This window comes from Sebastes fasciatus, chromosome 9 (assembly GCF_043250625.1).
Source record: "Sebastes fasciatus isolate fSebFas1 chromosome 9, fSebFas1.pri, whole genome shotgun sequence".
NCBI lineage: Eukaryota > Metazoa > Chordata > Actinopteri > Perciformes > Sebastidae > Sebastes > Sebastes fasciatus.
In genome coordinates this window covers 15570401-15582924 of record NC_133803.1, presented here as the reverse complement: position 1 = coordinate 15582924, position 12524 = coordinate 15570401, and the positions used below count along the sequence as shown (strand labels likewise).

The following is a 12524-nucleotide window of genomic DNA, read 5'->3' as shown; positions in this document are numbered from 1 at the left end:
CCGTTTACCTGCGTACAAACGTATATGTGCGGAAGTAAAAATCAATATGGCCCTCATTCTCACAATATTCTACAGCCGACGAAGTTGGGGAAAAAAAGCGAACCTTCCTCCAGGAAAAATGTACAGAAGGACTTCAAATGTGTCAGATTACTTTTGTTTTAGGACTAAATAACGATCAAAAGAATTATTCACTTGATTTATAATGGCACATTGCCCAGTTTGTGCTCTCAAGGCTCATTGTGATTTTTCTCACACACTGATTCATTGACACAACACTTCTTATTCTTGACACACTTCTTCCGTATTTATGAAACGCAGCAAATTCTATTCAGTGAGACTACAACGAGAGGCCTTTTGTTGAGTCATCTCTCCGCAATGTTATCTTTAAAAGGAGTTTATCTGTGCTGATTCAAGGTTTACCTTGTGTTTGAACTTGTTTGAGTTTTTGTTCTCCTTCTTGTTCAGGTCAATGAAGTAGTGTGTGATGCGCTCCTTGCTGCGCGGCTCCATGTCCCAGCAGATCTTGAAGGAGTCGCAGGTGATGTTGCTGATCTTGATGTTCTGAGGAACAGGGAGCTCCTCCAGCTCGGAGATGCTGCCATCCTGGGATTTACTTCCTGTGTAGAGGAAAAAACAATGAGCAACGTTGATATAAATCAATGTCAAATAGAACAACAATATCCATCCATTATCTGTAACCACTTATCCTATTCAGGGTCACGGGGGGTGTTGATCTGAGCTGACATTGGGTGAAGGCGGGGTACACCCTGGACAGGTCGCCAGACTATCACAGGGCTGACACATAGAGACAGACAACCATTCACACTCACATTCACACCTACGGGCAATTTAGAGTCAACAATTAACCTAACTTGCATGTCTCTGGACTGTGGGAGGAAGCCGGAGAAAACACACGCTAACACGGGTAGAACACGTAAACTCCACATAGAAGGCCGTCAGCCGGCCAGCGGGTTTGAACCCAGAACGCTCTTGCTGCGAGGCGACTGCACAACAATATATACCAAAATAAAATGATATGGTTCATATTTCCTTTGACGACACACATCGTGTTCTGGCCTGTGAATGTTATTTCAATTTGATACAATATCAGTTTTGAATCTTTGCTCGTGAGCAAAGCGTTTGCTTGTGAGCAGTGGGCTACGTCCGGGTTTGAAAAGTGAAGCTAATTCTGAAGTGCCTTAAACTTGCATTCTTTCTAATAGCCTGCAGGGGGCGAACCTCTGGTTGCAAAAAGAAGTCTGATTGAATAGAAATCTATGAAAAAATTACTCTACTTCTCATTTGATTTATTAACTCTGTAAACATTGTAAACATGAGTTTATGGTCTCAATCGCTAGTAGCGAGTCTTCTTCAATCATGATGCTGATTGTAAATTATGGTCCCATTTAGAGTAAAATAGATGATAAAGTAGGGTATGCTTTAGGGCGTGGCTACCATGGGGTTCTCTGGTCTGGGAGTTGTCTCTTTCAAAGTGTTTTCAGTTCATGAAATTGAATATCAAAATTTTGGCCTAAAAATGTCTTGCGTTTGGTTGTACTTAGTGGCACCCTCTCGTATCACTTCTGGTTGCAAAAAAACATGATGCCGACGGCCAAAATGCTGAACTCGAGGCTTCAAAACCGCAGTCTACAAAACAATGGGTGACATCACGGTGACTACGTCCACTTCTTATATACAGTCTATGATTGTAAATCACATCTTTATAATCTGAGAAACTATAGGCCATTTTAAGTCAGTAGTACACACCTTTTAAACCTTTTATTCAGCCCTTCAAAATATCTTTTGTTTCTCTTCTGTCTTACTTACTATAACCCTCCTATACTACTGCATTTTCTCAGTAATTATTCCACAGGCAGCAATAACCGTAGTATATCCACCATATCACACACACACACAACTGACTGTGTCGCTGACTACCATATATGTTGCCATGGAAACACATCAGCCCCTCTACACACTCACACACCTGTCTTGCTTTCCAGAACATACGTGGCATTAAATATTTCAAACGCTGCTGATTGAATCTCCTCTCCTCTCAGAAGAGATGGGTCCATTTATAATCAACAGTAAGATATATAAAAAATTCAGCTACCACACTGCAGGCAATACACATGAGCCTTTTCTAGCCTATTTGACCTAAACAGAGAGACCTTTGCAACATCGTTTTCCATCAAATAAGTTGATAAATCTTACATTTCTCTGAGCGGCATAGATGTCATGCATTAGTCAGATCCCTTAAGTAACACAACATGTACTGTACATGTAGCGAAGGCGTACGACCCAAAGTGCACACTGAGGACAGTGAAAATGTCAAAACAGGGTTGAATGAGAGCTTTGTAGAATTAGGATGAATATAGACCTTGCGCCACACTCGGGGACGCCCACTTGGCATGGCAACAATGGGTTTTCTGTGCACACTCCGTGGTCTAAACACGAGAGTGCGTAAAACACAAGAATTTGGGAGTAGCGCACAACACGGCTGGACACTATAGAGAGCAAACAATGGCAGGAGCGGCGGAGCATGGAACATCCATCTCCACTCATCAGCTGAGAGAGGGTTGCATAAAAGAGTTATCCCATAATTGGGCTGTGTGGACTCTCCTGTCTCGCCTACGCACAACACTCGAACAGTGAAGCGTTTGTAGGTTGATTAATTTTAGGAAACCAGGAGGTAATTCCAACACCCAATGTGTATCGTGCCCTTGACTGTAGCCTTGCACTTTTATCCAAGCGTGGCTCTTTTTTTTCAAATCATGACTTATCACTGTCTTTAAAATAACATCCCCAAGAGACACATTTTTTTGAGCACCAGATCAGACCAGACCCCCTGCTTATTTTTGTGCTAATTCCTAATCACAACTAGTTGATTACCAAAAATAATCCTCTTTAACCTAAAAGAAAAGACCTCCTATTGTTACGTGCTAATATATCTTATGCACTTGTGCATTTAGTGTGGAAAGATGACTTTGATGACTTGATTTGAGATTTTTTTTTATATAAATCTTCACACAGTAAATCAGTCAGTGGCCTTGGAAAGTTCACTCAATATGTGTGAACATGAGCTGCTCTCTCTCAAAGCCAGAAACCAGAGAAGCAAGTCTCAAACTTGTGAAGTCTGGAGCTGCTCCATAGACAATGAATAAGAAACTGATTTTGTGGACCCACAAAATGTTTCTTTTTTTATACCAAAATGAGCTTTATTCTATTGTAGTGTTGTCAGCTGTGAAACAGAAAATGTACCCAGATATTCTCAGATCATTCTCCTGGGTGCTCTCAGTGTCATCTATAAAATCTCTCCCCATTCACTGTCTATGGACTTCCTCACTTTATACCCTATGACATCACAGGTTTGAGTTTAAGCACTCTAGTTTTTGGATTTGGGAGAGAGTTGTTCATGTTTACTTATATTTTTTGGACTGTCTTAGACCATAGGAATAAAATGCATGAATTTAAAAAAAATGGGCATAGTTCCCCTTTAAATGTGATTTTTTATCTGGACTTACTGCACATGGCATACACTAGATTTTAATGGCACTTGGGGTAAGAGGATTCCTGAGTGTGTAAAAATGTAAACAGGCCAGAAGTTACATCCTCAGCCTAACTGCATTACACTTGGCTCTCAGACCTAATGTAATGCGGGCACTCCTACACCTCTGTGCTTTGATTTGTTAAAACATCTCATCCTGCTGCTGGTCCACATTTAAAGCCAATCTCATTATACTTAAACCCCACTGAGCAGATACGTTTGACTCAGCCTGAGAGCAGACATGATGGAGCAGACCTCTGTCGGCTCTAGCAAGTCAGCGCGAACCAGACGGTGATGTCAGCACTGTAACAACACTTTATATTGCTGCCCTTTAACAAAAACAAGAAAAACACCAGGCTTGCTGTCGTTCTCTGACATACTGTGTGAGGGAAATATACTCAAAGAAAGTTAAATAGTTTTCAAAAATGCTTAATTGCAGAGTTCCTAAAAAAGGCTGAGTAATAGTCAGTACAAGTGTATTTCAAATGTGGACATTATTGCATATTTTATAGGAAGTATTACGACTTCAGACAGCCATTTGTGCCGATTCATCAGAAGCATTTATCATTGATCATAGATCATAAATCTTAAGTTTTCAGGGCACTCATTCTATCTCACATTCTCACTTTCAGGACACCATCAGTATATGACATGGTATGAAACACTAACTAAAAACAAACACCAAAGATGAAAAACCTGCTAACTCAGTTGTTATATAGTGCCTGAAGCAGAGTAACTTCCTTGCCCTTCAAGTGTTAATGTCAACATGCAGGTCTTTTTGCCCTCCAAGCTCCTTGTGACTCCACAGTGCTGATTTAGCTCCCCTCCCGTTTACTCTAATACCTCTCCTAATTAACCCGCAAATGGAGGCATTACACAGACACAGTGGAGCTTTACAAATGCAGTCAGATATTGCTTACATAATACTCTTAAGGCTACGCAGTCGAGCTAAAAGTGATGTTATCTGGGAAAACAAGCCCTGGAGGCTTGAAGGTTTACTGAGAAAAAATCAAAGGAAATGCTCATGGGACAGACAGAAATCTGCAACCACCACTATTCATGTTCTCTAGGGTTTTAAAAAAGGGGTAAAAAATATAAAAACAAAACAAAAAAATTGAGCCAACATACTAAACTGAGCTGTCAAAGTTAACACGATAATAAAATGTTAACGCTAATTTGTTTTAACATCACTAATTCTTTTGATGCATTAATGCGACTTGCAATTTTTAGGTTGTATCAAGTTTTAAAGGTAAAGTGAAGATACTGGTATCATATGAAACTAAAAAAACCTAAGGAATCCTTTGGTACCAGCCATGTCATGCTTGCTTGTCATGAAGGAGGCTAAATAATGCTCCAAACTTACACTACATTTTTACAGACATGCCTGTGAGGGTTTCTGGACAATATTTGTCATTGTTTTGTGTTGTTAATCAATTTCCAATAATAAATATATACATACATTAGCATAAACTAAGCATGTTTGCCCACTCCCATGTTCATAAGAGTATTAAAGACTTGACAAATCTCCGTTTAAGGTACATTTTGAACAGATACAAAAATGCTTGATTTATTTGCGATTAACGGCGATTCACTATGGACAATCATGCGATTAAATATTTTAATCGATTGACAGCCCTACAAAATACATAAATAGAATTACCTACAACTTGCTGGCTCTAAATATGAATCTGAATACACTCATGAATACAATGGGTACCGTTTACTCTTGCCAGCAGGTAAATAGACCGGCACAGTGCTAAGCTGCGCTCTGAATCCTCTGGGACTCTGAGAGCGCGGGATGAAAGATGGAGGAACGAAAGCCAAGCAGGATGAAGGTCAGGCGGTAAGGGAGAGAGTCAAACCTTTTACAATCTCACACAGGAGGCCTAAACCCTCAGTCTGACTTTAATTTATACGCTAGTATTGTACCTCGGCTCTCGCTGCTCGCATCAAGGTTGCTAGTGTAATATTAATTTTGTCGAGTCATAATTTACCATGGAAGCCATTATACTGTAATGAACTTGTCTTATTATTTATTGCGCTGTATTATAATGCTGTGCAGGAGGCGGAGGATTGCCTCATCATGATGAAGCAGAATGTGTGTCAGTTTTTGAGCCCTTGCTTAGGAGCTTAGGGAGCACAGATTACTCATGCTGTGCACGCATGTACAGAGGGTTCAAGATGACATAGGAGCACCGTATACATGCTTGAGCAGAAGTATCTGCCCTATAGCAAAATAATTCAATTTCAAAAGATGGAAAGCCTATTCTGATGAATCTGCTAAGCCCTATCAAATGGACCTTATTGGGTATTGGCCTCAGCATGCAGTCAAATGCCACAGTGTGGAATAGCAACAGATGCAGAAGGATCAATAAAAATCTTGTTAACATGCATATGTAGGGCCATCCTAATGGCTCTCTGTGATAGGATTTGTTCCAGTCACACCTGGCTTGATACCGTGAATTACTTGTTAGAACTCTTTACCGGTGAGAGGAAAGTGATTTGATTTCCATTCAGGCCACCCGCATAATGTAAACGTATTCTCTCTCACTGATTGTTGTCCACCGTGCGAGACTATGGTGCTCCATTTGAAGGTCCACGCTTCTTGATTTCAAAACTTTCTGTCAAGGTTAATGTTGAAAAATGATTCTGCAGAGTATCGTTGGCGGGTGTGTTGTGTGCAAAAAGAATTGACAGGTGATGGTAGTACTGATAGTTTCTGACTGCACTCACTTCAGACAGACGAGCCTCCTTCTTTTTAAATTGCAGTGATAGGTTTAAAATTGAACTGTAGACATGAGCAGTGCTACAGACACTCACTAGACATCGATGTTTGTAAGCCTTTGAAAATCACGCCTTTGTTCCTCTCAATGCACAGGCTAGACTGAGACAGAGAGCATAAACAATGCTTGCACAGTCTGTGGTCCACCTTTTGCACATCAATAAGGCCCTGAAGAGCAAACAAAAAACCCAGTAAAGACACTTTAATAACGCAACCTTCAGGGATAAAGTGGACTCTAAGAGGTTCAGAATCGAGCCTTCCCTATTCTTACAAACTAATTAAATGAAGAAGACCTTCAAGGAGGACAGATCTGTTTTTCTAAACTTGTCCAAAACCAGGATGAGTCATCATTTCTCATTTGCATAGAATTTGAATTTCCAAACAACAGGCTGATGTAAAATCCTTCAACTAGCTTGAATAGAATCTTGTATAGAAGGATTTTATATAACAGCAGTCAAGGCATTGTAAAAGACAGACAAAAAGAAAACTAGTATAAATGTTTGAAGGGGATTTCGAGGGCCAGACTGCTCTTCAATCAGTCTCGACGAATGTTCAGAACTATGTGACACAGTAAAGTCAATTGCAAGTGGATATATTATGCAGCCAATAAGTGGCTGCATAATATGTACTTGAAAGTCTTGCCAGCACAGTCATGGTACACAACTGCTCCCACTGAACATTGGCCAAACTAAAATGTCAGCTTACTCAGGCGATGTTGTACGTCATAAGGACGTCCTGCTGTTGTATCATCTTGGAGCATATGGGATAAGCTCTACACAAGTTATCACAGGATTACATTCTATACAGGACTAGAGTCTACGGCCATGCTGGCAGCTCTGTGAGGCTGTACTATAGAGTGCTACAGGAATGAGTCCTAAAACCCAGAAATGAGTTAGCATTTTAGCACTTCCGGTTCCCTTGTCTGGAAGTCAATGTTTTGTTTTTTTGAATGGGTTTTTAGTTAGATGCCTAAAATAAGGTCTGTGGTTAACACAAGCTGAAGAGATTTTAACGTTTTATCTTCAACGACATAAAATACATCTTTACGTGTCTTAAAAAAGGCGGTTGCTAACAAGTGGCTAAATGAGACAACTAAACGTCATCACAGCGACTCGTCCACCTTTACGGCCCCGTTGTGTATACTCGCGCTCATGCGACCGTGGTGTAGTTCATTTATAGCCTAACGTTAGCTTTTTACTTCTGGCGATTGCATTTACACTTCAAAAATCATAAAAGTGGTGATAATTTGTGAAGATGATCTTGCTTAACAAAACATGTAAGTATCATAAATGTGTGTTTGCCACAGAGCTTACTTTCTGCAATAATCCAAAACCCAATGGAAAAATCTCATTGGCTTTTTGTCGAGGGAACCCAAGGTGATGCTAACTTCCTGGTTGGTCTACAAAAATACGTCATCCCTGGAGCACTCTCTTGGACACAGCGGTGCTTTGGGCTAAATGCTAACGTCAGCATGCTAACACACTGATTGTGTTTACCATGTTCAGCATCTTAGTTTGGCATGTAAGCACACTAACATTTGCACAATGAAAACTAAGGCTGATGGTAATATCACTCATTTTTTAGGTATTTGGTCATAAACCAAAAAATATTGAACTGATGATAGAACTAGGTGAAAAGTGAAGGGATACAATTCGATGTGAGGGGATGTCTGTACAAAACTTCATATCAATTGATCAAATTGTAGTCGAGACATTTGACAAAACCCCCCCCCCAAAAAACCCACAAATATCATCCTCATGGTGGCGCTAAAGGAAAAGTCAGGGGATGATCACCAAAACCAGGAGACTTCATATTCTGGGGACCATGGATATCTATACCAAATATCATGGCAATCCACTCAACAGTTGTTGAGACATTTCAGTCTGGACCCAAGTGGTTGACCAATCAACACTGCCATAGAGCCACATTGCTGTGGCTATTAAAAATCTTTTTATAATATCTGAAATGCATAACATTTGGCCCCTTCACAATCATTTCTCCCACTGCCTGTTTAATCTTGCAAAACTTCCTCTCAGTGTGTTGAAAAGTAAAGCCTTTTGTTCAAGTGTTACAGCACTGCATTCAAGAAAACAATGCCATTGTCGAGTAATTGGCAGGCTCAACACTGAGGGAGCTTTTTCTTCAACTTGAACTTTCAAGCTGGTGAAGTTAAGGTACCTTTAGCAGAAGGTTTCCTATCTATCCATCCGTCCGTCTATCTGTCAGTCTATCCATCATGGGCACACACTGCCAGACTTGGGGTGTTACAGCTTGAGCAACAGTATTTCGGGCAGAGAGATTTTAGACACAGTGCTTGGTTGCATAAATGGCAGCCATCCATCATGACAACTTAATTATGTCGACGGCCACAGCACAAAGGCCTTGCAAGACATGCAGTGTGCATTTCATAATACACAACACTGTTAAGTACGCACTAACTGTGGATATAAAATCAAAATGGTGGTCCAATTCAGCCTCGCAGAGGTTGGCGGCAAATTTGCAACCAGTACAACATCATGGAGGCACTTCTGTCTGTCCCCAGACATCCGCACACCAGCAGCTTCTGTAACCCACTGCTCATCACTCTTCGCAAAACATTCCCTACCCCACACTTATTCAAGTCACAACCCCGTCACATAACCGCACCATTGAAGCTGCAAAAGCCCCTCTAACACCGGGGACACATAGAAACAACTTGAAACAACATTTCTTTTGTGCATTGAAATGCTCGAACAGTCCTCAGTGTGTGTGTGAGAGAGCTCGTTCCTACAGACAGTAGGCCTACTGAAGCTGTATGCATTTCCATTTGCTTGGTCAGCGTAGGCACAAAAGCCTCTCATGCTGACAATTAAATATTAATGGATTTAGGAGATAAATTTAGAAGTCTACGTGGAGCTGAAAGGAATACCGTCCTTGGGAAACATACGCATTGACCAGATAATAAAGCGGTCCATTTCCAAGAAAGCTGGAAACCTGGGCTATGCAGTCATTTACATAGGGAGTGGCAGGGGAAGTGCAAAGTTGACAGTATTTCTGGAGGTCATTTTAAGCGAGAAACTGCTACATCAAAATTCAGGGGTTGGTGAAAATAGCAGAAACACTACAAAGCATTCTCAACATCACAAGCTTCACTTAGTATTTCATACAGGAGTACTGGATTGCAATTTATAGCATACATATTGTGTCCATTGTGTGTCTGTCAAAACCAAATCTTAGTGATCAGACTGAAAAGAGCAGATCATCTGCATAGCAAGGTCCGTATCCTACACGTGAAGCTGAAGTATGTTGCCTACAGTTGGGATGCACCGATACTGGATCGGATATCGGGCCGATACGGATTCAAATAGCGGCATCGGATATGGTGGCGATGGGGCTAATCTATTCAATTCAATTCTATGTTTATATACTTTATACATTTGATACTGTAATTTCAATTCCTGTTCAAGTTTTGACCAATTTGTTGCTGCATTAAAAAGGTTTACCCAGGCAACCTGATAGCTTAGTAGGTAGAGCGGGCGCCCATATAACAAGGTCGAGTCCTAACCGCGGCGGCCTGGGTATCGAATCCAATCTGCGGCCATTTCCGCATGTCGCCCCTTCTCTCTCACCCCCTTTCTAAACTGTCCACTGTCCTATCAATAAAGGCTTGAAAATGCAGAAAATAATATAAAAAACAAAACAAAAAAAGGTTTACACTTCAATTGTAATTCCTGTCAATTTTGAAGATATTTTTTACCAAATTTTTGGTGTACGATTTATTATTTTAATAAAGAACAATTAAATAGATATATATATCTATGTATTTACTGGTCACATTTTCTTTTACAAAGTTAGAAAGCAATGTTTAAGTCAAGTCTGATGTTGCCTAACACATAAAAGAATGATCCCAGTCACTTCCACACAGTGAGGCATACAGCTTGCTTATTCATTAAACACTGGTATCAGATCAGTACTCGGTATCGTCCGATACCCAAAGCCCAGGTATCGCTGTTGGTACCAGGAATGAAAAAGTCAGATTGGTGCATCTCTAGTCCACAGTATCCTAATTAGTGAATCTGTGCATACGGTATCTAATAGGCAATATGGGCAGATTATAATGGCGCTGGCATGCATTGTGTAGTGACGATACTTAAAATGCACAAATGATAATTTGAGTAGTACACCACCTACAGTACATGAACTATCTGAACTAACAATTCTAAAAACTACACTGCTACACGACAACCACTTATTGTCCTGCACAATCTGCACAGAAGGTGGACATTGTTGCTGTGTTGCTCCATAAACAGAGTGTATGTGGGTGTCTCAAGGACACACAGACACTATTTGCATTGGTTAATCCACTTGATAAATAGGAAAGTGGCTGCTGTGCCTGCAAAAGGCCAGCAAACCTGCAGCAGGAAGCACAAAGCTGGCACAGGATCCGTTGAGAGAAGTCCAGCCCTAGCCTATATACCATTATTGAAATTACAGCTTTAGGATCAGGCCAACAAAGCACTAAGAGGATATAAACTGTGTCCTGCTGTATTACATTATGAGGAGCAGCCCTGGCAGATGATGAGAATGAGGCGGTGGTACAAAGACTGCACTGTGGTCAGATGCTGGGGGTCCTTTGGAGGCTCAATGAAGGCACACCATTGACTCCACTAACTCGCCAATCCAATTACAGATATATCAAAAAAGATCTAGTATAGCTAAAAAAAAAAGAAATTAAACCCATTGGGCTGTGAAAAAGGTGTGATCTCATTTCATCGCTGTAGGCTATGTGACTTAATCTACAATCTTAATTAAAATCTCTGTGACCTGTGCATCAGATGTGGAATCAGTTGTGTGTAATTGCACTGATGGGTGTGTAGGGCTGCACCGCCTGTGCACACACACGTGGGTGCAGCCATGTTTGAGCCTCTCATTCTCTCCTGATGATGACTTGCTTTTTTTTCTTCCCTCCCCACCATTAAATTCACATCAGGGTCCATGCAGCCTGCTCCTGTAAAAAACTGCTCATCCGTTTTGACATTATAAAAAAAAACAGCTTATAGATTCCTTCTAAATTTATAATCAAATTGGCTTTGTTTGATGGTACATATCTAAAAAAAAAACTTTTGAATTTAGAGAAGTCAACCAGACTATATCCAGCATGGATGCAGCTGGATGACTTTGATGAATTATAAATGGAAAAGCAGGAGGAGAGTTTTTCTTAAGTTGAGGATGGTTTTATAAGATTAAAAAATTGCAATCATAAAAATGTACAGGATGCAATGCACTATATGTGCAAATAAATCGATTATGGCAACTCCTTTGACAAAAAGCCCATCAGCAGCAGCGGTTATAGGCGGGGTGGCTGCATGCTGATCTCTGTCCATGTCTGTGGTGCTGAAATAAAGACACTTTAACATGGTTTTCCTCAGCTATGCATGTTCAGTTTGCATGTTTCTTTTGAGCAGAGTCCCCTCTCTCTTATATGAATGAACAAAACCTTGATGCCACTGTTAAGGCACTCAGCTATTCCACACACGCACAAGCGCAACATCCCGTATAGCCTTCCAGACACACAATAAGGGTACAGATAAAAAGCAGAATGCAATGCAGAAGCTGACATTAACAATAGGGCCTATTATAATGCACCGATATTATGCGCAGTGAAGAGCAAAGACAACCTTTCTCTCCTTACCATCTCGCTCGCATAACTGGATGGCGTCTAAGCTCAGGTCCTTGATCATCCCCTCGCAGGGACTTAATGGACTGGTGAGGTTGTGCGCCAAACCCGGTACCTCCATCTCTCTGCAGGAAGAAGAAGAGCCTGGTGGATGATGACTGGTTAAATAGCGTTATAAATATCGTCCACGGGTTCTTGCACCAAAAGCAAGGCTTCACACGTTCGTCAAGAATGGAGAAAGAGAAAGAGAAACCGGTTTCCAGTCAGTCAGTCCTCTACACAGCTCTCCTCTCCTCTCCGTCTCCTCCTGGGTGGTGCGGCTAGTGGCGCGTCAGCGGAATCGTCACCGGCGCGCACAGCACAAGCAGCCAGTTCAGGTTTTTTGCAACAACGTGAAGCATAGCAGCTCCAGAAAGAGATGCGTTTAAAAAAAATGCACGAAGCTCAAACTGTTTCTATCTTATTTTCCCCGTGTGCATGCAGCGCGTCAGATCCACAAGTGTGCGCCTGTGTTGTTGTTGAACATGAATACTTCAGCG

The 12524-nt window shown here is 41.1% G+C and overlaps 1 protein-coding gene across 1 annotated transcript in view; it reads right to left on the bottom strand.

The window, feature by feature from the left end:
* Nucleotides 1-12524, bottom strand: part of LOC141773992 (phytanoyl-CoA hydroxylase-interacting protein-like) — a 21760-nt gene extending 9236 nt beyond the window's left edge. Inside the window, exons 1-2 of the mRNA XM_074646240.1 lie at nucleotides 12001-12524; nucleotides 421-617 (exon numbers count right to left, since the gene is read on the bottom strand). Coding sequence (XP_074502341.1) covers nucleotides 421-617; nucleotides 12001-12106 — 303 coding nt within the window. The 5' untranslated portion in view covers nucleotides 12107-12524. The remainder of the gene's footprint in view (nucleotides 1-420; nucleotides 618-12000) is intronic.